This window comes from Orcinus orca, chromosome 4 (assembly GCF_937001465.1).
Source record: "Orcinus orca chromosome 4, mOrcOrc1.1, whole genome shotgun sequence".
NCBI lineage: Eukaryota > Metazoa > Chordata > Mammalia > Artiodactyla > Delphinidae > Orcinus > Orcinus orca.
The window spans coordinates 85,464,567-85,492,144 of record NC_064562.1 but is presented as its reverse complement, the minus strand read 5'-3'; the positions used below and the strand labels follow the sequence as shown (position 1 = coordinate 85,492,144).

General features: G+C 34.8%; 1 protein-coding gene across 2 annotated transcripts in view; it reads right to left on the bottom strand.

Annotated features, from left to right (window-relative positions):
• Positions 1–510: 510 nt before the first annotated feature.
• GABRA2 (gamma-aminobutyric acid type A receptor subunit alpha2) overlaps positions 511–27,578 on the bottom strand; it is a 122,486-nt gene continuing 95,418 nt past the window's right edge. Inside the window, exons 9-11 of one of the 2 annotated variants that reach the window (XM_033425495.2) lie at positions 12,631–12,833; positions 6,919–7,098; positions 511–2,723 (exon numbers count right to left, since the gene is read on the bottom strand). In XM_033425495.2, the coding sequence (XP_033281386.1) occupies positions 2,427–2,723; positions 6,919–7,098; positions 12,631–12,833 (680 nt within the window). In that variant the 3' untranslated portion in view covers positions 511–2,426. The remainder of the gene's footprint in view (positions 2,724–6,918; positions 7,099–12,630; positions 12,834–27,578) is intronic. The other variant, XM_004268303.3, reaches the window with a different exon arrangement.

The window sequence follows — 27,578 nt, the reverse complement described above, 5'->3', positions numbered from 1 at the left end:
CAGGATATCATTAGGCTCAAATTAGATTTTAACAGTTGAAAGTAAAAATAAAAATAACAATAATGATAACTTTTCTGGTCAATCTACCATAAATTTTAATAAAACAGGTACCATCAATGCAGGTGCAGCCTTTTGCCAAAGGTATAGATGAGTCTTTTCTGTTGTCCTACAGAAACTGCTATTCACAAATACTTTTACATATGTACATATTTATAAATTTATAATGTATAGTCACACATTAAGGGGGAAATGCAGAACTTATAAGAACAATATTTAAAGTGTCTAACAACACATACCATACAAAGCATTTTTTATTGCTTGTCTTCAGGCATTGTGTACTGTCTTAGACTACCACACCCTTCCGCAAACAGCCCAGAAGAGCTATGATATATTTAAATGTGTAAGAAAATAGGTTAGCTTCCATTCCAGTGTATGAATAAAGTGCACTTTTAAAAACAATTTAGATGACAAAGAAGGTGCTTTTGGAAGGGAATTAAAGAAATACATTAATTGGCTCATGTAACAAATTTATTTTATTAAGGATTATGGATTACTTTTCGTGAGGGAATTTTTAATGTCAAGGCTGTCTTCACCGCAAATTCTGTTAATAAGATGCATTTGTGACCTTGGTATTAATACAATCATGCAAAGCACATAACAGAATCACACTGAAACAAAAGAAAATGAAAAAAAATAAAATTTAAACGAGGCAAAGAAATAGCAGTTTTTGTTGTGATTTTGCTTATTTCCATAAGATACTCCTTTTATTGATTTTATGAACATACCTATTTATGCACTATACTGAAATACTGTACAAAACTGCAAGAAATGCCACTATTTGACTACTTACGTTTCTACAAAAACACCATCATATAGGTGTATCTATTAGTAAAAGTCAACTAATAACTGCTAATGTATATGTGAGTCAAAAGGATTTTAAGTTTGCCCAAAATGTTGAATCTAGGCATGAGACACAACTATTAATTTCTATTAACATATTTCAGGGACATAAAGAGTATTTTTTAAATACTGAAAGGAAAATGAATTTTACTCATTAATAATTAGTAATTATATAAAATTGAAAATTGTGGTTTCTAATTTAGCTACATGTTTGTGTGTGTATCCTAATTGAGCTAATTGTGTGTGTGCGTGTGTGTGTGTGTGTGTGTGTGTGTGATGTCTGTGCATGTGAACTAATCCTCAATCTGTTGGTGATGCTTTAAAGTTTCAGTTTAAAAATGTTCAACTCTTACCAAAACCTCTTCAGGTATACAAAGCTGCAAATTTGAGTCAGAGAAATTTAAAGTTGCAATTTACAAAAGCAGATTTACATTAATTCTTATCTGAAAGAGCTGCTTTCAAGACAGAAAAATGTGCCAATTAACTGCCCTTTCCTTTGTAATTAGTGGCTTCTGAGTCCTGATGAAAAGAAGCCTTAAGGCAGAATTTGCAGTAAACAGGAAAGGAGAGAATCATAGAAGTGCTTATATATATTCTGTGACACCTATGAATTCTCATTGATGGGAGTTTTTGGCACAATTTTCTAATCCAGTATGAATGTTGTTCCACAGCAGCCAAACTGGATGTTTTTTCCAGTCTCCAGCACCAAGAAAATTTAGCTGATCAATTTCAATACAACACATACTGGAAAGAGTAAGACCTAGTTATTGTCTTTTTTTTTTAATTTAAGGTAGTTTCCAATGATTAAAATAATCTGTAGGATTTCAATTATTACTTTCAAATAAACTCTAATGCTAAAAATGTCATGTCCACGACATTCCAATAGTTATTAAATTCTAGGCATAATGAACATCCTGTCAGGGTGACTCATAATTATTTGAATTTGTCATGCTGTAATATGTACATGGCTATGGACACTCTACAGGGTAATTAAAAGCTGATTTCAAATCTCTGGTTTTTCTTCTGATGTGTACTAAGCTTCCAATTATACTAGCAGGGATTCTGAGCACTTGGGAAGGGAACTGATGTTGCAGATATGAGGTTCTGTTATTTAGAGGAATTCATCTTGGAACGACAATGTTACCTTACGTTACAGTTAGGCAACAGTAGAAAATACTCCTATGTAAGACCTAAATCAAAAGGGTCCATAAAATGTGGTGTAGGATCTCCATTTTCATCGCTGTTAGGAAAAGAGAAAATAAATCAGGTCATCTGAAATCCACTTTAAACCAGCTCCTAGGGTAAATCTTTTAAAAAGGCAATGGCTTTTTGGGCATGGGGTGCTTTCTGCCTGCAGTACCACAAGTTAGCAAATGCGTGTCTCTATTAGAGGTCTATAAGCTATGTTGCTATATACATACTGTACATGTTGGTTCACAAATTAGCAGTTATTAGTCAGACTGTACATGGCAAAACAAACCAGGTTTAATGTTGCTATACATCCCAAAGACAACCTGTGTCTAGATTCAAGGACTGACCCCTAATACAGGTTCTCTGTTTAAGTATGTAGCCCAGTAAACTAAATTAAATGTACCAAACAAAACTGGGAAAACTATTCTAGACATTCTGTCAATTTTGCTAACACTGTTGAAGGTTTTCTTGGCTTCGGCTGGCTTGTTTTCCGGCTTCTTGTTGGGTTCTGGCGTGGTTGCACTCTTGGAGATGGTGGAGAGAACTGGGTCTTTTGAAAGATTCGGGGCATAATTGGCAACTGCCACTGCATAAGCATTGTTCTGTATCATGACAGAGGCTTTTTCTTTTTTCTATTGAAAAATACAAGAATTAACAGAATGTGGGTTGAGACTGCTTCTTAATATTTTCCAAACTCCAGTTCAAATTCTGAAGAAAAGTATCTTGATAAGCATCATTATCCATTAGAAAGAAGGAATTTAGGGAAATAAATATAGTTTATTAAGTCCTAAAACCATGAGGGAGAGGAAACCCCCAGAGTAAATCAATGATATCATTTTCCTGGAGAACCATTTTCTTGTTGTTTACATGGAACACTGACAATCAAAAATACAACTTTAACAAATGACACATTTTTGACTCTTACAAGTCACTCAAATATTTGTTGAATGAATGTGTGAATGAATAAATGAAATGTAGACATAATTTAACATGAGGAATGATCATCTACAGTGAATGATCTCAAATTTTGAATTAATAATTTAATTTCTTTAACTTGATAACAAGATTTCTCCCCTTCATGTCAAAATCATACAGTAATGTTTTACTCAGATGGTAGGAAATTGTATCCATATACAGATGTTAGTGTAATAAATACTAAGAACATAGAAGGAAGATGAAATACAAACTTTTGGATTTCTGCCTAGCTCATCCATATGTTTCTCCTTATACTTCCCAGTTCAGTTCTCACCCACTTTAGTCTGGGTCACCGTTTTCTCCTGCCTGGACCAAGCAGCATTCCTTTGTACTCTTCCACTTGGCTTGACCTCATCCAATCATTAGTCAAACTACAACCCCCATGGGGACTTTTTAAAGACATAAATTGGATGGGGTCACCTGTCTGCTTAAATCTCTTAAATACCATCTCATGGAACTTAGAATAAAATCAACACTTCCTGCCATGGTGTCTTTTTTTGTTCGTTATATACCAGTCTCACTGAAATAACTTGCATTTGGAGGACTTCTTTGTTTGATGCCTTTGGCTATGCTACTTCTGATAGGGCCAGAGTAAAGGGACAAAGTAGGTAATTAAATAGTTAATCCCACTAGGGGACTGTAAGTAAAGAAAAAATTATGGGAGACTCCTGTAAGTTAATGAACACTCTAGAAAGTAGGTTTGCTTAGCCACAAAACCAAGCAGGCTTGCTTAGCAAAAAAACCATGAAAGAGAAGCGCGAGACATGCCCCAAAACAATAAAACGATGGTGGCATGAGACCCACATCCTGCCCAGTGAGCTCAGTAAATTAATGTTTCCTAGGACACGTTCCTATATGCACACTAAAAACAAAAATATAAGGAAAGGTGACATACTAAAACCTGAGATGATTTCACATTTTTAGCATAAGTTACTGCCTTTTCGCTCATTTCCATTGAGGCATGACAGTCCCAGCTTGACCATGTAGGGACAAGAAAACTCCCCTGCCTGACATGGAGGAGGAATTGATGATAGAAGCATGACATCTACTCAAGAATGAGGAAGAAGGGTTTTTTTTCCCCCTCCCACTCTTCCTTTGATTATAAAACTGTAGCCTGCTAAGTTCTTGGGGCACAGCACCCTCTGGCCTGCCTGCTTGTAAGCGTCACAAGCATCCTATTCTAATACATCACGTCTTATCTATCTCTTTGTCTCTCACTTAATTCTTTCTGCACTGAGACATAAAGAACCGGAGCTCGGAGTCCCCTCAAATGCCACCTAGTGTTTTCACTTCCTCATCCTGGAATGGCTTCCCGGCATCCCATTTTCCACATGATCAATACCCTCTCATATTGTGGTCTTGGTTGAAGTGTCATTTCCTCAGAAAGTACTTCCTAACCACTCTATCTAATGTCATCCTGGCTCCCCATCTATACTCTTTTAGAGCACCCAGTTTACTTCCATCATGTCATTTTTCAAAATGAGTAAATTCTTTCTTTAGTTGTGTGATTATTTGACTGACATCTTCCTTTCCTACTAGAATCTAAGTTCAATGAAGGATGGTGCTATTTCTGTCTTGTTCACCATTATAACCTTAGCATGATTCCTTCCATGAAGTAGGCAGGTAATATGTAACCAAATTAATGAAACCTGAAAATATTTACTCAACATTAAATAATAATATTTAATGAAACCTGGAAAACTATTTAACTGCACTTCTGTATTAATACAAACTCATTGCTAGTTATCTAAATGCAAACAAATTTGAGCCAGCAATGAATTATCCAAAATAGTGAATAGTGTAAATCAACAGATTTATAGGACCAACTGACCTAGAACAGAATTTCAAGTATCAGTATCTCACAATGTCCAAGTAAAATAAGATAACAAAGGGCCTCTGAAAGCCCAGGAGGATCTGTAAACAGGCCCAAGTTTCCTGTCCTTCACTGACACTGGGTTTCTCCCTCACCTCTTTCCCTTGCTGATAAGGCATTCTTCCAGAACTGGCTGGAGCAAAAAAGGAAAAGGGGTAAGGGATTACCATTTGTAGCTTTATGAAAGCTATAAGACAGCTTTTCTCATGTTACACATGGAGGGTAATCCTCAAGCATCTAACAGGTAGCAATGATAACTAACACCCTGTGAGCCCTAGGATGTGTCAGGTTGAGTGTTAAGCCTAAGGGTGTCATTGCTGACAAAATTCACTACTGGATAAGAAGTAAGTTCTATGTTGTAACCCCAAGTTACAAAATCAGAAACAGAAGCTAAAGAGGTTTTGTGACATGACCAGGTCTCCTGTCTACTAAGTGGCTAAAAAAGCACACAAACTCAAATGTGTGTGGCTTCCAAACCTCTGCTTGGAGCATGCCTCGTGACTTTACCTCTGAGGAAGCTTGTGAGTATCTTTTTCTCAAGATTTTCCAATTGAAGTTTATATTACTAGGTCAACCTTCTAAAAGGACTTTTTAACCCATAAAGTTCTGACATATAGTGTTTATATTGTTATTATTTCAATTATACCTAAACATCACTTAAACTGATATCGAATTGCAGAGATTGGTCAATGCAGAATTCCTAGCAAAGTTCCTGGCACGGGGCAGGCTCAAAAAATGTTTGCTTCATGATAAATGAATGACATCTACTAGAATGATTACTGTGATTATATATATATATATATATATATATATATATATAAAGTATATAAGCATATAATGTATTTTATAGAATACAATAACCATTTATTAGATTAATAGAAATAGATTCTAATAGTGTGTTCTGCAATTTTATTATGTAATTATCCCGAAAGTCCTCAATTTCAACATCTATAGATGTAGGAGACTGAGAAATAATAAAATAAGCTCAACTGAAAAACAATGCTGCGGAATTTCCACGTTTGTGGAAACTGTTTCACTTGTGATTGAGACATATAAGAGGGAAGTGGGAAAATATGACTATACACTAAAACAACAAATGATTTATTTTTATACATTATCTGGGGGAAAAAAGTAAATTATGCTGCTTTAGAATCAGTGGATGCTGTTACTTAAGTGGAATGAAAAGGGAAGATAACCCATCCTAATTAAACTTTCTTTTTTTTTTTTTTGTGGTACGTGGGCCTCTCACTGTTGTGGCCTCTCTCGTTGCGGAGCACAGGCTCCGGACGCGCAGGCTCAGCGGCCATGGCTCACGGGCCCAGCCGCTCCGCGGCATGTGGGTTCCTCCCGGACTGGGGCACGAACCCGTGTCCCCTGCATTGCCAGGCGGACTCTCAACCACTGCGCCACCAGGGAAGCCCTAAAATTTCTATTTTTTAAATGACGTTTTATAAGAATCAGAATATTCTGAGGTTATTACTTTATTAGAGTGTCCAAATATATAATTAAAATGTTAAGTCTGGAAAATTCCTGATTACAGAAATCAAAACATCTTACATCATCGTGGCAAACCAGTTTTGGCTTTCTTGGAGTATTAGATAAAATGAAGTGTTAGTAAATTGAGCAAATGCTCTAGCTAAAATACAGACACCTAGTAGTGAAGTGACCTAGGATATAAATGAAAATAACAATCACATAGTTTCAGAGCTGGAAAGAATCTCAGAGACTGAATAAGGAAATGGAGCTTAGAATAAGGAAGTGGAGCTCTCATAAATACAACACTAAATACAACAGTCTTTGGAGAAAACCCCAGGTTTACAAAGTGGCAAATTTATGCTCTTTCTACATACCATGTTGCTTTTTTACAGTCATTGTGGCTACTAGAAAGCCCATTACTTGTAAAACAACAACATGCTCCCTTGTCAGATGCTATTGTTAACTGTCTGCTAACCATCCTGACTGAGAAAAGTGATACTTACAGAAGATTGTTTGAAGGTTATACAGTCCATCCACTTCTCTAAGTACTCTAAAGTCTTTCCTTGGATTAAACTGGGCCATGAGAAAGCTATATACTTGGACCATATTAGCTTAGCTCCTTGAAGAATTGCCTTCACTGAGTTGTATATTAATGTAATGCCTTCAGCTTTTATTGAAGGGGACTACAAGAAACATCAATATAAAATTCATTACTGCTTTTACTGGGAAAATGTTGACATTACTTGCAATAGCATCCAACTTTCCCTAATATAAAACCCATATGATATTGTTTAAAAAAGAGATTTTTAGTATAGGACAATCGTTCTTTCTGAGGAAATTCATACATCCATTTTTTGGTTTAAGAAAGATAAGTTTCCCCCATGGTTTACTCTCATAGCCAAGAAGCTCAAGATTTGAATCTCAGCATAATCTAGCTATGAACTACAGTTAATGTTCTGGCCCAAATGGTGGACATATTTGCAGTCTATTTTCCTTCATCCTGATTTTCTACTTCTATTTATATCTTATTATAATAATTTAAGTAATGCATTCTTTTGGTAAACTGCCTGAAATGCTTTTGGAACAAGGCATGATGTTTAAAAATGCATATAAATGAATAAAAACACCTGAAATACAATGTTTTCTATGAATTGCATGGAGTGAATCACAAAACAATGGCACATTTCATGTTAGTTTGGATATTATGGTGCTATGCCTATATTTCAAGTAATTTAATATATAGTGTATTTCCAGAGAATATGCTTTTCTTGGCCAGTGTAGAACAACTGACTCAGATTTAGAAATAAAAACAATCTCGAGACAAAAGGTATTTTTAAAAATTTAATTCAAATAAACTATGTGCTAAATGCTATGTCAGGTATTGGCAGAGAAATAATGAATAAGACAAAACTATTATCCTCTTAGATCAGGTAACCTACTGTTAGAAACAGATTTGTTTATAATAAAAGTATAATTTAATGAGGTTACATAAAAGAAATTCATGCCAGGTACTGTAGAAGGATAATGGGAGGATGGCAATTAGATACAATTGGATAGATTTGAAGGAATAAGTAGTTCATCAGTTAGAAAAGAAAGGAGAGGGCATTTTAGCAAGAGGGCTGAACACATCTAATGCCATGGAGATGTGTAGGAGCATGGAATTGGGAGATGTTTTTAATGGCTAGAGGAAGCATATGAGCATGGACTTTAGATTTGTGTTCAATCTTGGATTCACCACTTATTAGATGTGTGATCCTGAGCAAGTAACTTTACTTGACCAATCTTATATTTCCTCATTTCTAACATGGAGATATTCCCAGGCACATAGTAGTAAGTGCACAATAAATAACACACACACAAAATTTCTTATTATTCATCATGTAAACAAATATATGAGAAGGCTACATATTTGGACCATATTAGCTGAGCTGCTTGAAGAATTGCTTTCAAAAATTCATTAAAGAGCTGAAAAATTAAATGAACAGATTTCTGTTTTAGAAAGATAACTCTGGCACTACTATAGAGGATGGATTAAAGGGAGACATGATTTAGAGATAATGAGGAATAAAGAGTCTCAGAATAATGAGAGATGGCAAGGGCATGGTCTATGACATATAGGTAGGAGAATGGACACCATTCAATGACTGATTAGGTCTTAAGGGTAACTTCCAAGTTGTTGGTTTCTGAGATTAGGTTTTGCCATGAACTAAGGTATATATGAAAAAAAAATGTAGGCATTTAGGAGATTTTTTGTTTGCTGTTTCTTTCACCTTTTAAAAGAGATATGTAAAGACTGAAATGTCATATTCATGTAGAAATGCCTAAGGAACAGGTTGGATATATGAGCTTGGAAGTTAAAAGAAAGGTATGGAGTATAGCTGTAGATAATAACTGTGGAAGGTAAGATAAAGGTGTTGGCTGTAGTTGTGATTTGGTTATACTTCATTAATTCATACCATATTTATTGAGCAACTAATATATACTAGGCCCTGTGCGAAGGGACAAAGATAAATGATTTATTAAAATAAACATGGTCATTGTTATCATGATCAGTGAAGGAGGTGGTATATAAGCGTGCAGTTACAAACTGTGGTAAAGAATTAAATGCAAAAAAGCAGGATACTATACACACTTATAAAGTGATCTAATTATTCAGGGGTGTGGGGAGCAAGTGTTCAGAAATTTCCTGAGCATTGGTATATGTGCTGAAGATGAGTGGGTTTTACCTATTTGGATATAATAAATAATGAACAGTGTTGCTGACATTCCTACAAGTATTGTCAGTAAAATCCTTAAAGTGAGAATCACATATGAACAGTAAAAACAAAAACATAAAATAAATGTAAATGACTATCTTTGGGGATAAACAACAGCAGATGCTAAGGAGATTGGATCTACTCTGAACTCAGGCAAAGAATCTCAAAGAACAGAATGAATAGTGGTAGCTGCCAAGATCTGAGGAAGGAAGTTGATATTCTAAGGCCTGTTTTAAAGGCCTAACAGAAGAGAAAAAGTTGCTGACTTGGGCCTGAAATGGAATCTTGGAGTATAACAGTATTCAATGGATTCAATGGGGATCCCTTAAGAATGGAAAATTATCTTATCTGAAAATGTAGAGGTCATTGCTGTCCTTCAGTTATAGGACAATGAATGGAAAGAATTACAGTGAGCTGAGAATTAAACTAGAAGTGAGAATATACACATTATAAGCAATGTTTTCAAAAAGCTTGAATGGAGAAAAAGAGGGTGGAATCTGATAATGGGGGAATGGGTGACATACAATCTGGAGAGAGTTTTGGTTTTGCCTTTATGGTAAATTAAACATATTAAGCATCTTCAGAAACTTAAAGCAAGGAGACAGTTGAAAAGGAGAAGATAGCTTTGAAGAAGTAAGAGAAGAAAATAATAACTGATGCTTCGAGATTGAAAAAGGGCCAAGAAGAAAAGAATCAAGAGATGGGGTGGAAGTCTTGAGGAAGTGGAAGAACACTGGGTGTAAGAGAAGGTTCCAGAAGAACTTGGGAGGTTGCACAAGTAGATATTTTCTTATATGGAAGGGCATAAATATTTGCCCTTCCATATAAGTTGGATTATTTGATCCACCACTACATTTTTAGAATGATAAAATTTTGTTGACTAATTTCACACCTGAGGCTAAAGGTACAGTGTACACACTTGTGCAAGATCACAGAGCAAGGTAGGCTTTGTCTTCTAATAGAGGGCTCAGATGTGTCTTGAATAGGAAGTGAGTGGATTTATTTATTTATTTGCAAAAACTAACTTTAAAGATCAGCAGAGCACAACCTACATGAAAATTGCATGTTAAATACATATCTTTTTCTTTCAAACATATAATATTAATATGAATCTCTGAGTGATTATTCTTATGAGACAAATTAATACTTGCCAGTTAACAAACCTTTAATAACTTTTTATATACTCTTTGAATTGACAGATAATTTAAGTGCATTTACTCATGTTTACTAACTTCAAAAAAGAGGACTTCCTCCAGTCTGGTTAAACTGAACGGATGCCAATTTGGCTGATGGATAAAAACTTTGTATTTCAGGAAAATCATTGTTCTCCACTTAATTAAATCTAAGGATAACTAAAGCAGAGGTAAATTGCACTGAAATATTTTTTTTAGGCATATGTGCTAGTTTGGGGCACTATACTAGATTTCCTTTTAGTTCTAAGGACCTGGTTACTTCCAAGGTAGGTTTAGGAAGGAAATACCTCCCCAGATTCATTTCAATCATGAAAATGGATTGAGTACCCATTGATAAATTCACCACTGTAAAGTTTTAAAAGTCTTTCCATGAAGGCAAAGAAGTCTTCTCATTGGTATTACATTGCCAGATTTAATATCAGAAACTTATTTATTCTTTTATTCAACAAAACTTTCTGAAGTGCCTACTAAGTAACTGGCACTGTGCTTGGCACTCCAGCTGTGGAAAAGTGATTAAGAACAAGCAAGGTGCCTGATATAATGTTCCCTTTAACTTATCCACTGAACTTGAACCACTTATTACTGAAATAATACAAATTTGTTAGTTGTTTTCCTGCAAATTAGGTTGGAACATAAATGATTTCAACCTAGATTTAGCTTCACTATGTGTGATCTGCTATGTGGGTGGAGTTAAATCCAGTATTCATCAGTAGTAGGTTATTGCTTTTAGAATGCATTATCAAGAATGTGTTTTTCGCATTTATAGGTACTTCTCTTTTCCAAGTTCAGGGGGTGAGAAGGCATATTATTTGATATGTCAAATCACAATATCAATTTGATTGACACCCTCATCGCATTAAAAATAATATATCAGTATATTTCTACACAGGGCATTTACACTACAAACCACTATTTATCTTTTGTGACATATTTACAAAGCATTTTATCTTCAAAAAAAGTTAGTATGAAAGTGCATGTGTAACTAATATAAAAAGAAGTAATTGCATAGATAGCAATGGAAAAGCAGTATATTTTATGGGGAATGAAAACATCAATCAACAGTAAAATGCAATGGAAATGGTAAAATAACCTAGAAGTTAAGCGTGGAAAATTAATCAGATTCCCTTTAATATTTACTCATTGGCTATTAGTATACAAAACATAGCTTATAAAATGAAATAAACCAGCAGTCTTATGAGAACTTTTACAGTTTACAAAATTAGGGAAAAAGAGCAAGACTTTTAAACTATAACATCAACTGTTTGTATGCTTTAACTGCAATATTGTCATAGAAATTTGAAAAGAAAAATTTGTATTCAAATAACTGAAAAGGAAAATCAGCAAGTATGTTATTCCAAATTTAATGGAAGGGTATTCAGGTAGATATTTTATTAAAAAGGAGCCCTCCAAGTAGAACTTTTTACTATTATTAAGACTACATTATATCTCATTGTGACATATACAAAACCTCCTCTTAAGACAGATGAATAATAATCTATAGACTAAGAAAGGAAATGGCTATTTATCAATGCACAAAACTCCCACTTCCTTCAGTACTTGAAACCTAAAAATAGACACCTGAAATAATTACCAAAGAAGTTGATCTTCAAAACAAATACTTTTTCTCTTATAGACTTCAGGAGCAACTTAAAATGTCTAGGCATTTCTACCTAGTTACTTATTCCATACAACATGGGAGAGATTACGATGCTGCCAGTCTTTTACATCCAAGCAACAGAGATGGGGGTAGGTGAAGAGTAACTCAGCCCACCTGATAGGGCCTAAAATTCTATAACTGGGAAAGTTAATGCCCACTTTTCTTTTCCAAATCTTTTTCCTATAAACCAGCGTGGTTAAGAGCATGAATTTAATGGTCAGGCAGATCTGGGTTTAAGTATACTTATTAACTTGTGTGAGCTTGAGCACGTAAATAACCTCACTAAGCCATCCATAGCTTCTTCATCAGAAAAAAATGAGAATTAAAAAGAAACCCTAGTTATAAAGTTGTAAAGATTACATGAGAGAACATATCTAAAAAACTTAGCACAGTGCCTGACACACAGAGCTCAAAAGATGCTAGGAAGTGGTTTTAACAGAAGTAATACTACCAGCACTCCTAAAGGATTTCGCTCCTAAAGAGCGTACTTTGAAAGAAATCTTTTATGTTTGAATGTTCTTAATGTCAGTTTTGAGGAACAGTATCTGTTGCAAGCTAAATCTGTTGGAGGATTCTCTTAATCACGGTGAGAAGGAAGTTCTCACTTACCTTGTCATTTACTACACTCTTTCCATCCCAAGCCCATCCTCTTTTGGTGAAGTAATTAACAGTTGCAAATTCAATTAGGGCAGAGAACACAAATGCATAACAAACAGCAATAAACCAGTCCATGGCAGTTGCATAAGCCACTTTGGGGAGAGAATTCCGAGCACTGATGCTTAGAGTTGTCATTGTTAGAACAGTTGTTACTCCTGCAGAAAGATAGGAAGCAAAAACATCAACAAATACCAGCAGGACAGCATTGGAAATACTTTTTTTTTTCTTTCCCAAAGGTACTTTCAGTGCCACCTCTAGCCATTAAAAAAGCAAACAAAAATCTTCAGAAAGAAAACAGTGCAAAGTTAATTATTGTAAATGGTTATTATACTTTTTGAAGTGATGACTCTGAAATGCTTTCATTTTCCATTTTTGTTTGTATGAATCTCCTTTTTCTCTTAAATACCGTTGAGGTTAGAAAGACTGGTGAAACTGAAATAGAATTTCCTATGAGGAAAGAAGGACTTGAAATTGACCAATTGTCCATTAACATTAATTAAAAAAAAATCTTTCACAAAGCCTCACATTAATTTGTTCATCATTTATTTGAATCATTCTAAGCAGACGACCAATCATCCACACTAGTAGTCACAATAGAACTATGATTAAGAAGTTCTTCATTCTAAGTATAGCTACCTAAGGATGAAATTAATTCTGGATTGCCTAGCATTGTGAGGACATAATTTCTTTCATAATGCAGCTTAGAATCTTCAGAAAATAAAACAAGCAACTAAATCCCAAACCTTATAAAATTTAAATCACTAAAAAGGTATATTATATACCTTTGTTGGTTTAATAAATAATTTCGTTCCTTGCATTATAAAGCTTTTCTGCCTATAGTCTGGGAAGTCACAGTGGTTAAGTAAAAAGAAAGCAATAACTCAGAAGCCAGTCACAGTATCAGCAGGTCAAAATGTCTACAATTACCTGTTTTATCAGAGATTCAAGAGAGGATTAATTATGTACATAGGGGATACATTAAATTAATAGACAATTGAAATGTTAAAGAAATGTTCATTCATATACTGAAATTTTTTATATTTTATTTTTTACTTTCCCTTAGGATAAATAAAACAGCCTTTTTTCTCCCTTACCATAGAGTTAGAAGTTCAAAATAGCAATAATTCTATTTAATCATGCGTGAATGCATCTGGGAATATGATGGTAGTAGTAGGGATAAAAAGTAGAAAAATAAATTTATCTCATCTGCTGCTGAGTCAATATTAAAAAACACATTTACAGAAATACATTGTGCTTGCATGCATCAAACTGTGAAAGGTTTTAGATGGTGTCTTCTTTCAAGAATTTGGTAGAGGAGAATAATTAAATAGAACACATGCCAGATACACCTACACATACCCACAAACACAACCATATCCACCTGTACATACACACACACACATATATATACATGGCAATGCAAATGATGAATCAATATATGAAACTATATTTAACTTCACCAGCAGTCAAGGAAAAAGAAAGCAATAATGAGATACCTTTTCAAAACAATATTATCAGCAAAATGTTAGGAAAACTTTGAAAGATTGATACTATCCTGGCATTGAAGAGGATGTGGGGCAATTGACATTCTCTTTAATAGGGATTACAAATATCTAAGAGACTGTTGCCTAATCTGAGGTCATAAAGATTTAGGCCTATATTTTCTTTTGAGTTTTATAGTTTTAGTTCTTACATTTAGGTCTTTGGTCCTTTTTGAGGTGATTTTTGTGTATGGTAGATGTCCAAATTCATTCTTTCTCATGTGGATAGCCAGTGGACCCAGCAACATTTGCTGAAAAGACTTTTCTTTCCCCATTAAATGATCTTAGCACTGTTGATGAAATCAATTGATCATAGATATATGGGTTTACTCTGGACTTTCAATTCTATTCCATTAATCTACATGTCTGTCCTTATGCAAATTTCACAGTTTTGATAACTTACAGGGAAGCAGGAGTTCTCCAAATTTCTTATTCTTTTTAAAGATTGTTTTAGTTTTTCAGGGTCCCTTACACTTTCCTATGATTTTATGGTCAGTTGCTCATTTTTTCAAAAATGGTCACTGGAGTTTTGATAGGTATTGCATTGAATCCCTTGTTTGGAGAAGTATTACCATCTTAACTACATTAAGTCTTCCAATTCCCAAACATGGGATACATATCTATCCATTTTAATCACATATACATATATCATCTCCATTTATTTAGAACTTTAATTTCTTTCGGCAACATTTTTTTTTTTTTTTTTTTTTTTGCGGTACGTGGGCCTCTCACTGCGTGGCCTCTCCCGTTGTGGAGCACAGGCTCCGGACGCACAGGCTCAGCGGCCATGGCTCATGGGCCCAGCCGCTCCGCGGCATGTGGGATCCTCCCAGACCGGGGCACGAACCCGTGTCCCCTGCATCGGCAGGCGGACTCTCAACCACTGCGCCACCAGGGAAGCCCTCGCAACATTTTATAGTTCTCAGTATACAAGTTTTTCATCTTTAAACTTAAATTTATTTATAGGCATTTTATTCATTTGGCTGTTACATAACTAAAAATAGCTTCTTCTTAATTTCCTTTTCAGATTGTTCATTGCTACTATATACAAACAAAACTGATTTTTTTAATGTTGAGCTTGTACCCCGAAACTTTGCTGAATGTATTAGCTCTAATAGTTTTTATGTGGCTTAATAAAAGTTTTCTATGTATAAGAACATGTGATCATGTGATCTGCAAATAGAGTTTTACTTCTTCCTTTCCAAATTGGATGCCTTTTATTTGTTTTTCTTGCCTAACTGCCCTAACTAAAGCCTGAAGTATGATGTTGAATAGAATTAGTGAAAGCAGACATCCTTGTCTTGTTCCTGATGTTAGAGCAAAAACTTTTAATCTTTCACCTCTAAGTGTGATGTTAGCTTTTCTTTGATCCTCTTTGTTGGGTTAAAAAGTCCTTTTCTAGTGCCAGTTTGTTGACTGTTTTTATCATGAAATGTGTTTCATTTTGTTTTTCAGAATCTACTGAGATGATTTTGTGTTTTTTCATATTTCATAAATATGTTTGGTATTACATTGATTGCTTTTTGTATGTTGAACCAACCTTACATTCCTGAGGTAAACTCTACTTGGTCACAGTGCGCAATCCTTTTTATATGTGGCTGGTTTCAGTTTGTTAGTTTCTTGTTGAGGACATTAACATCTATATTCATAAGGGATGTTGATCTGCAGGGTTTTTTATTTCCCTTGTGATTTCTTTGTCTGGTTTTGGTATCTTGGCAAAATGGCTCTATAGAATGAGTCAAGAAGTTCCCTCATCTATTTTTTCAAAGAGTTTGAGAAAGAATGGTGTTAGTTCTTTCAATATTTGGTAGAATTAACCAGGAAAGCCATTGACCTTAGGCTTTTATAGATTTTTTTGATTACCCACTTCATGGCTTTACTTGTTATAGATTTATTCAGACTCTTCAGTCAGCTTTGGTAACTTTCTGATTTGAGGAATTCGTCCAGGTTATATAATTTTTTGGCATACAGTTGTTCACAGGTTCCCTTATAATTCTTTTATTTCTACAAGGTCAGTTGTAATGTGCCCTCTTATTTTCTGATTTTAAAATTTTGAGTCTTCTCTCTTTTTTATCTTGATCAGTCTAGCTAAAGTAAAGACTTGACAATTTTGTTGACATTTTCAAAAACCAACTTATGGTTCTATGTTGATTTTCTCTATTGTTATTTCCTTTCTCTATTCCATTTATCTCTGTTCTAATTTTTATTAATTCCCTCCTTCTTACTTTGGGTTGCATATGCACTTTTTTTTTTTTTAGTTTTTAAGGTGGAAAGTCAGAATATTAATTTTAGATCTAAAAAAAAATAATGTAGATGTTTACAACCATAAAATTCTCTTTGAGAAATGCCTTTGTTGTATCCCACAAGTTACAGTATGTTGTATTTTTATTTCCATCCATTCTAAAGTATTTTCTACCATCTCTTGTGATTTCTTCTATGACCCAATGGTTATTTAGAAGTTTCTTATTTAATTTCTACATATTTGTAAATTTTCAAATTTTTATCTATTATTGATTTCTAATTTCATTCCATTGTGGTCAGAGAACATGCATTGTATGATTTCAATCTTTAAATTTATTGAGAATTGTTTGTGGACTAATGCATTGTCTTCCTGAAGAATGTTCCATGTACACTTAAGAAGAATGTACATTCTGCTTTTTTTGGGTGGAGTATTCTATAGATGTCTGCTAGATACAGCTGGCTTATACTGACATTCAAGTCTTCTATCTTCTAGTTCTAGCCACTATTGAAAGTGGGGCATTGAACTCTTCAACAATCATTTTTGGACTGTTAATTTCTCCCTTCAATTTTGTCGTTATAGTCATGTATTTTTAGACTTTTTTGTTGGGTGCATATACATTTATAATTGTTATAACTTCTTGATTGACTCTTTTATCATTATTTTATATTCTTATTTGCCTCTGGGAAAGTTTATTGTTTCAAAATCCATTTTGTCTGTTGTCAGTGTGGACAGTCAAGCTCTTTTTTTGGTTATATACTATTTCCATCCTTTTATTTTACCCTTATTTGTATCTTTGAATTTAAAGTTAGTCTCTTGTAGACAGCATATAGTAGGATCATGTTTTATTTTTTGTTTTTTATCCATTCAGCCAATTTCTGCATTTTAACTGATGGATTTAATCTATTCACATATAGCATAATTTCTGGTAAGAGAAAAGTTACTTCTGCCATTTTCTATTTATTTTCTATAGGTATTTTATATTTTTATTTCTTAGTTCCTTCATTACTTCCTTATCTTGTGTTAGATATTTTTTAATGTACCATTTTAATTCCCTTGCTATTTCTTTTACTATATGTGTTTGAGTTACTCTCTTAGTGTTTGCCCTTGGGGATTAAAATGTCTAATTTGAATTAATACCAGCTAAATATCAAGAGTATACTAAAAATTGCTCCTTTATAGCTCCATGTCCCTCTTTATGCTGTTATTATCACAAATTACATTTTTACATTGTGTGCCCATCAATATAGATGTACAATTCTTGCTTTGTGCAGTTGTCTTTCAAATCAGAAATAAGGACTTACAAACAAAAAAATACATATTTATACTGTCTTTTATATTCACCTGTTATTATCTATTTCTTTCTGTGGATTTGAGTTACTATCCTTTCATTTCAGCCTTAATGGTTTTCTTTAGCATTTCTTGTGTGACAGTTCTGCCATTGACAAAACTCACTCATTTTTTGTTTATCTGGGAATATCTTAATTTTTGAAGTGTAGTTTTGATGGATATAGAGTTCTTGTTTGAGAAACTTTTTCTTTTGACACTTTGAATATGATATCTTACTGTCTCCCAGCCTCCATGCTTTCTGATGATTCGTTAGCTGTTAATCATATTGAGAATTCTCTTTACATGAGGCATCACTTTTCTCTAAATGGTTTCAAGATTCTCTTTTTTTCCAGTTTGATTCTGATGTATCTATTCATGGGTCTCTTTAAATTTATTCTATTGCTGGTTTACTGAGCTTCTTGAATGTGTTGATTTGTGTTTTTCATTAAATTTGAAAGTCTTTAGTCACTATTTCTTCAAATATTTTTAAAACCTTTATGTCTTTCCTTTCCTTCTGTGACTACCATTATACATATACTGACATGCTTGATAATATGCCTCAGGTGTCTTGGGCACTGATTATTTTTCCTCGTTTTTTTCCTTTCTGTTCCTCATACTTAAGAATCTTAATTGACCTATCTCTGAATTCAGTGATTCCTTCTTCTGACTGCTTAAATCTAATGTTAAGTTCTTCTAGTAAATTTTTCTTTTCAGTTATGGTACTTTTGAATTACAGAATTTCTACCTGTTTACTTTTTATAATTTCTATCTATTGATTTGATATTCTCTGGTGAGACATCATTATTATACTCTTCTTTCATTCTTTAGACATGGTTTCCTTTAGCTCTTCTATTTTAACTAATGTAGCTTATTTAAAGTCTTTGTCTACTTAGCCCAACACCTGGGCTTCCTTAGGTACAGTTTCTAATGAATCTTTTTTTTTGGTAAATGGGCTATACTTTTTTTTTTTAATTTGCAGAACTTATATTTTTGTTGTAAACTGGACTTCTTTTGTTTTTGTTTTTGTTTTTGTTTGCAGTTCGCGGGCCTCTCACTGTTGTGGCCTCTCCCGTTGCGGAGCACAGGCTCCGGACGTGTAGGCTCAGTGGCCATGGCTCATAGGCCCAGCCACTCCGCGGCATGTGGGATCTTCCTGGACCGGGGCACGAACCCGTGTCCCCTGCATCGGCAGGCGGACTCTCAACCACTGAGCCACCAGGGAAGCCCATAAACTGGACTTTGAATACTGTAATGTGGCAATTCTGGAAATCATATTCTTGCCCTCTCCAGGGTCTTTTGTCAATTGCTGCTTGTTGTATTTATTGTCTCTGTTTGTTTACTGACTTTTCTTAACTAATTCTGTAAAGTCTGTATTCTTTTCATTTGGGACCACTTAAGTCTCTGTTTTCTTAGCTTAGTAGTCATGTAATGATTGCATAGATTTTTGCTGAAACACTTGAAACGAAAAAAACTCTCAGTCTTTGTCAGGTGATTCTGTGTGCAGGTTGGGATATGTCTTCATCATTCAACCAGGCAGTTTACAACTCTGCCTTCGCATCCACTTCCTGCTTGTATAGAGGCTCAAGGTCAACAAGAGGGGAGAGCTTTGGGCTTCCTCAGTCTTTTTTTGTGTATTCACATAGCTCTATGTATGCATGTGGCCTTCTAGATTCCAGGAAATATGTCAGTGCTTTTCAAATCACTTATGTACAATTCATTCACCAGCTTTTCCTCTCAAACCTTTTGGTCAGCCCATTGTTTGCCCCAGATGTTATCCACTGCCTCAGGCAGAAGCAGCTAAAATATTTGCCTGGAAATGCTTTCAGTATGCATCCTTCAGATGGTAGCTTTGGCACTGGGGGAATTCTGAGTCAAATGAAATAAAAACAAGCTTTTTGAGAAGATCTTCCAGGGAGGCATAATACAGATGAAGTAATGACAATTGTTTTTGGATGAGCTCCATTTTCCTCCTTCTGGTACCAGGAATTCAGGCTTTATTTTCAAGACTACCACTTAGGTAGGGAGTGGGTATGGGACTAGTGTAAGTTGCAACACCATAAAGATTACTATTCTTTACCAAGATTCTACCATTTTTCTTGAATACATGTACTCAGGGTTGCAAGCTGTTGGCTACTTTCCAAAGTTCTGAAAAAGCTGATTTTAACAGTTTTACCAGTTTCTTATTGCTTTTATGAAGATGTGGGATTTTAGTATGTCTTATTCCACAGTTTTTGGTGATGTCACTTCTAACATTTTGAGGGTCTACCCTGAGACCTAGGAGTTATCTTTCTAGATAAGCCAGGGCAGTATAAAATACTGGATAACAGTATAGATATTTCCTCAGAAGGCCTTATCATCAGATGGCTTGGGTTTGAATTCTGGCTCCATTACTTGCTGCCTGTGTGATTTTGAGCAAGTTTCTCAACTATTCTCATTATGTTCATCTTCAAAATAGAATTTTAGACTATATCTACTTCAGAAGAACGTTGTGAAGGTTAAGTATGCATTTACCACAAAGCATAGGAATTTACCACATAGCAAAGGAATTTATTAAATGTTACTTATTTTAATTCTCTTTTTCGTTGTTATTACTATTACGTCTATCAGAAATCTACTTTACTTAAATGATAGCAGAAAAATATTTAAAGGTAAATGATACACAAGGCCCTTTACATGAATACTGCTTATAAAAGTAAGAAAGTGGCAAAAGTGGCATAGTCAGTGTTTGGTAAATAGTTTAATAAATTGTTGAATACCTACATTAGTAATACCAATACAATATTGAAAAGAATAAAGTTGGGCTATACATTGATGGCAAAAAATCTACAATACATTTTGCTTAAAAATGTTTCATGATTCAAGATTCACGAAAATATACACAAATGGATTTGTGCATCAATATAGATATACTGCATGAACTTAGTAAAAAAAAAATCAGAAAAGACACTCATCTTAAGTTACCACTTTGGTAACTTTAGGGGAGAAGATAGCACATGGTTTGGAATGATGAAACAGAACTGGACTTGTGACTGATTTTTCATTCTTTTACTTTTTTTGGTATTTTATCAGGTAAATATAAAAGGACAAAATCTCTAAGGATACAATCTAAGACAATAATATTAGTTACTTTGGGGAATTAACATTGAAGGAAAGTCATTCTTAAAAATTTTTCCTGGAGTGAACCTGCTTTGCTTCTGTGATAAGAAAAAATACAAAATTTTTGATTTAAACAAGAGATACTTAATGACTTTTAATCTTTTCTAATTCAAGTGTGAATTCCTGGGAACGACTGATATATACATTAGTGTTGACTAACTTAAAGAAAATCTACAAAAAATACATGTTCATATTATGGCCAACTATAAATTTAACTATGATTCTAAGTCTATACTGCTAGCTTAAAATTAGATTTGAGTCTAGTCATTCAAGCCAATAAAATGTTATAGCAATTTCAATATGAATCTGCTATGAGGCTCTTTTTCACCATATTCAAATCTTCCCTATATCTAAATTTTATTTTCTTTCGTCTGATTGTGGAAACTTGACATTAAAATTGTTAACATGGACAATAAGCTCCTTCCTCCTTCCCTCCCTTCCTTCCCTTTTTTCCTTTTACTGGAGGGGTAAGATTCTCATATGTCAGCTTTTCTGTCTGCTAGTTGAGTCTAGCCTGGTCCCATTACACTGTAGATAGAAGAGCTAAGAATTAAAGAGCTGCACTTAGCTAGAAACCTCACAAACCTTCCACAAGCCCATCTCCCAACAATGGGCATTCTTCTATACCTATTAGGGCCTCCATAAATGAATGTTCCCTCAACATTACTTTAACAGACTTGTGTCTTCCCTTATCACCTCTGTGTGACCACCAAATCCCAATGCTTCTTTGGGAAGCCTAAGTTGCTTTTTCAGTAAAATAAAAGGTAGGTATTTTAAAGTGCTTTCAGCCCTAAAATTCTATGCATATATGTGAAAACTATGTGACCATTTCCCATACACAGACAATATCTAATGTATAGCTATTTTATATTCTGACTTTATTCTGTGTAATATTTATTTCAAGGTGTAGGTGCCAAAAACCTCAACTCATAGTAGCTGAGAAAATGGTGTCAAAGTAAAGAAATGCTACGTATTGAGTGAAAATATACACTGAAAGGAGAAAATCAAATCAGGGGAAATGATTTCAGCACAGAGACTGAGACTGTGGGCTCCAAGGCCAGATGCCTGAATTCTAATTTTGTGACCTTAGGGAAATTTCCTAGCCTCTTCATTCCACAATTTCCTCATTTGTAAAGTGGGGATTAGGTATAGTGTTTTCCCATCCTGTTGTTATAGCAACCAAATGAGTTACTGCATGTAAAGCAATGCCTCTGTTATAAAAAAGACACCTCAGTGTGTGTGAGAAAAAAAACATCACTCTGAAAGCAAAGTCAGGACATATTTAAATCAGAAAAATAAAATAAAATACTCCTTGAGACCTTTATCCCCATCAAATGCTTGTTTGTGGTTAGGGTGTGGGAAGTTAGGAAGTTAGGAAGAAGTGTCAGAAACCAAACAGGCACAAAAACTGCAATAGAACAGAAATGTAAGATTGTTTGATACCACCTGCTGGCTACTGCTAGAAATGGCAGAAACAACAGACATCCTGGAAACAAAATGGTGGATTCCCCCCCCACCCCTGCCTGCCCCTTCAGCCCAATGGACAAAAGCAATAATCACCCCTTCCCCCGAAAAATGATAATAATAACATTTACAAATACAGTATAAGTGCAGTATGAAAGGTTGTAATTTTAGTTTATTTCTAAGGTTGAAATTTTAACGCATAACTGTACTACATCTGAATAACAAAAAAGTTGAAACTTCTATGTGTTAGAGACAGAAATTAGAACTTGGATAGCATATCATTGCCCTAAAACCTAATTATCTCAAATTCCACTAATTTAAAATTTGTGAACTATTGATTATAATCTAGAAGAACATGATCGAAATGTTCATTATAATGTAGACAACACTGTGAGGGATTACAAAGTTTTCTTTATGATTACCTGAATACATCATGGATTTCATAAATCAAAACTCATATCCCTTTCCCCAAACCCTTTGTATCTTGATGTCCCTTTCTCAATGAAAGGCCTCTGCGATCAGAATGAAGTCATTTTCATATTCTGTCAGTTTGGGCAACACATGGTTTCCTCTCCCTAGAATCTTTTCCTTGTCACACATCCTTCTTTTTTACCTAGTTAAATCCTATTTCTTCTCTTAAATTATTGAGTACCTACTTACTGCAGGTACTTTTTGTAGGCACTGGGAACATACCAATGAACAAAATAGCAGAGATTCCTGCACCTAAAGCATGCACATTGGACTAATGCTGCAGTACACGCAGCTCAACTTGTTCTTTCTGCAGGATTTCATCCATAAAGGAAAAAAAATAGGCATCTATGACCTGGTCCTATGCATACCTCCATAGGTCGTGTCCTTTTAAAATTTTCTGTTGGTTTACATGACTGTATATCCCCAATAAACTATATGGATTACAGTTTGTTTGTCTTCTTCTCCCCGAAATGTAAAAGTGTGCATAACAGAGGGTAGGAGATCATTAAGTAGTTTTTAAATTAAATAGTTTTTAAATAAATAGTGCATAGCAGAGTGCAGGAGGTCGTTAAATAGTTTTTTAATTGAAACTACTCCCCCAATGATCTGCAATTGATAAGCCTTTATTTATTAAGATAATGGCAAGAAATCTCTTCCTTCTTTTATAAAGCAAGTAGGCATTGAGTTCCCGTTCTGTGCTGGGCTCTGTGGAGCTGTGAATGGAATGCGAGCCAAACCAAATCAGCTCTCTACGAGACATTTTCTCAAAAGAGCACAAAGTAACATAATATCACAAGTGGGCAGGGTCTATGATGAACTGTAACGGGGTGACCGACCTAGACAGGAATTTGGGTCAGACTTCCCCAAGGAAATGAAGGGATAAGTTAAAATGGCCACCAGACAACGGAAGATAATACTAGACTGAGGAAAGAATATGCACAGGACCCAGCCCAGAGACATGGGGAAACACGGCATTGCGAGGCATGGAGAGAATCCTGCAAGGTGGGAAGGCAGAAGAGAAGGGTTTTGTGAAGAAGAGGAGAGAGGGGGAGGCAAGAGCCAGACTATCCAGGGCCTGTTTGATGGTGTTCAGGTGATATAAATTCTTTTCAAGAGCAATGGGAAAGCTTTGTAGAGTCCATTTTAAGCTGGTTAGTGACATGGTCAGTATTTCTTGTTTAAAAGATTACTCTGGCTATTGTTCCTCTATAGTTAAGGTGGTTGCTATTTTCTTTATTTTTCTCCAGCATTTTCTGTTTGCCTTTTGTTTACTGTAGTTTGAATACGATATGACTAGATATGTTTATTGTTTGTTTTGATTTGTTTTGTATTTATCCTTCTTGGTGTTCTCTGAGCTTTTGGACCTATGGTTTGGTCATTAATATTTGGCAAGTTTCAGCCTGTTAATGTCAAATATTTCTTCTGTTCTTACTGTCTTCTTCTTCTGATATTCCAATTATGACTATGTTATACCTGTTAAAATGGTAGCACAGTTCCTGAATGTTTTGTTGTTTTGTTTTTGTTGTTGTTTATTCAATTTTCTTTTCCTGTTTGAATTTCAGTCTGTGAGGTTTGTAATGATCTACAGACAAGCTCAACCTTATTGAATTGATTGATGAGCCCAGTAAAGGCATTTCTGTTATTGTGTTTTTTTTTAAATTTCTATCATTCCTTTTGATTCTTAGAGTTTCCATCTCTCTAATTATATAACTGATTTCTTCTTGGATGTTGTTTCCTTTTTCCATTAGAGACATTAACATATCAATCACAGTTACTTTAAATTCCTTGCCTAATAATTCCAACATCCCTGGCATGTCTGAGTCTGGCTCTGTTGTTTGCTTTTTCTTTTCCGACTGTGTTTTGTTTTTTATTTTTCCTTTTGGCATGCCTTCACAATTTTTCCCCAAGTTTTATTAAGATATAATTGGCATGCATCACTGATAACTTTTTGTTGAAAGCTGATCATGTTGATTTGGGTAATAGGAACGGAGATAAATAGACCTTAAGGGTAGGATTTATGTTAACTTGGCTAGAGGTTGGCTGTGTTTAATGTTTGCTGTCATTATAGGTGCCGCAGGATTCAAGGGTTTTTCTGTGTTCTTGCTTTGGCTTCCCCTTTTGACTTTGGACTTCCCTAGCTACTCCTCCTCCCAGGGAGTCTGTGTCTTCAGCTCTTTCTGCTGTAAGCTGCTGCTCTTCTACGGGCGTCACCTTGGCATGGCGGTAAGGTGTACGGGAGGGAGACTGGTCTACAGTCTTCTGATTAGATATCAGTCTTTTAGGCAGCCTGTGTCTCAGACTGTAGCTTCGCGAGTGTTTCTCCACTTGTACAGCTTTCTTCCCCATTCTGCTTACTCCTTGCAGTGGCTGTAGCATGCCCAGTCTATTTCCTTGATGCTCTGATCTCTGTTGATAGTATTTCATTTCCTCAAACCTCCTTAGGTGAGAGAGTAAGACTGGCCTTCTGTCAGCTGGGATGAGGCTCTGGCCAAGTTCCTTCCCCTGGACACGGGCTTTGGCTATGGAGAAGGCTCTGGATATATTTCAAAAAGCTTCTTCTCCCTTACCCTTTCCTCTGCCATTGTCAAGAATGGATATTTCTCAGATCTTTCCCTTGAGAATTTAGTGGGGTTCCGGGGAGGTAAAGCCCACGAATATGTGGGAATCCCCCATAAGATTGTGGTCTTAGGAGTTTCTTACTTTCACATGAGTACACGCTCAGTTTCTAACAATTCATGACAATGACCATTCAAGTGCCTCTACCAGATGCTTAAGCAGCATCTCTTTCAGGTAAAAAGAAAATCTTAGCTGTGTCTCTCAGTGTGTCTTCCTCTTCACAATTTGGGATGGCAGTTTGCCTGTCACCTTGATTCTTGTACGAATGCAGTAAAAGCGCTTAATTTTCATTTGTTTAGCTTTTTCATATTGTAAGGATGGGAGTGACAGCTTGCAAGCTCTTCACATGTCAGTGCTGAAACCTGAAGCTCAGCGCCTTGATTTTAATACATGATTTTTTATAACTTCCCATGTTATTAGTCATACGTATATTTTTTCTCTTCTGGGTTTCTGGTTGTGTCTGGGTGGTTGAGTTTGACAGTTAATCAGAAAAGCTAGGTAATATTTAGCAAGGTAATGAATCAATATAATATAGACAACCTTCTGGAAGTAAAGAATGAACTGATATCAGCAGATGACTGATAGTCAACAAGGCAAATTCATAAATCTCTGCATTTGGCCAGCACAATTAAATTTGAAACAGATGCTCTAACAGTTCCCTGTGTTCCTGCTAACTGCATCTTAAAAGAAGAAATTTGAAGACATATAAAAATGAATTAAAATGAATTATAAGGTCAGAGTATTTTTATATCACTATATTGACATCATTTAAAAATAACTTGTTAAAAACAGGAAAATTCAAGAAATCAACCAAATTTTTAATCATATGTACCTGATTTATTCAATCAGCTTGCCTAATATCTGTTCCCCCACTAACTGGCTTGATTATATTTTTGGCAAAAATATTACTTGTAAAATCTGGCCAAATTATTTAATGCTTCACTACAAACATAAGCAAAATCATATTTTAAGATTGAAATTAAGAAGAAAATTCAAACAATAATGTTACTGACCCTAATTTAACATCTATGCACACTAGTTGTTAAATTAATAAGATATTAAGAACCTTCATGGGTACAGACTGCAATTTATTTGCAATCAGTGTATGTGAAAGTACATATACATACATGCATATGAATATTCAGGAACTCTGGGGCATCAGTGGTGGAGCCTCAAGCTATGAGGATCAATTAATATACCAAGTCTGTGTTGAGTGCCCCTTCCAGGTTATCAGAGAGCACCCTGAATATTCCCAGAACATAACATATCATAATATAAATCATTGTTTACCTTCCCTTCTCCTCAAACAGACTGTAACCTCTTTGAGTGTAGGAATAACATCTTTTTTGTTTACCTTGTGTTGCTAAGGTCTAGCAAAGTGTCTGGCACATATTTTCTAACTGAATGGATTAATAAATTTAGTTTTGAAGCAAATACACCTATTTGTGTGGATATAGACATATATTATAAATGAGTGGGTATGTTTGTGTGTGTTTGGGGTTAAATACATAAATACACAGAAACAATCTGATACTAGCTATTTTTTTCCCAGAATTCAATGACTAGGGAAGTGGATGCCTTGGAAGATTTGGGATTAAGAGATGTCCAATCATTTAAACAGTTTTAAGTAAATATTTTATGTGCTCCATAAGTCTAATCAAAATATTATATATGTAACATTTTATATATATATACACACACACAAAATAGTGTGTACATAGTATATGGTGTACTATATACTAATATATAATGTATATATATATATAACATATATAGTTATACATGTAATATATACATATATAAAATTACATAAATATACTAATGTTATGGTTAGTTCTTAGAAAAGTTATTAAGCTAAGCACCAACTAAAGACTGTTCTCTGGAGTAAGCAAGTAGGAAAGCAGACAAGATAAAATGAAAGTACCACCTCATCCTCTCTCTCATTTAACAATTGTGGTGGAAGACATCCAAGGGTATGATTGTTGTGGTATCAGAGACCTAGGCTTCCTCTTTCTTGTTTCTCTGCCACTTTTAAGGTAGTGCCCATGTCCTTGAGGTTGAAGAGGGCTTGCCAGCACTTGGCC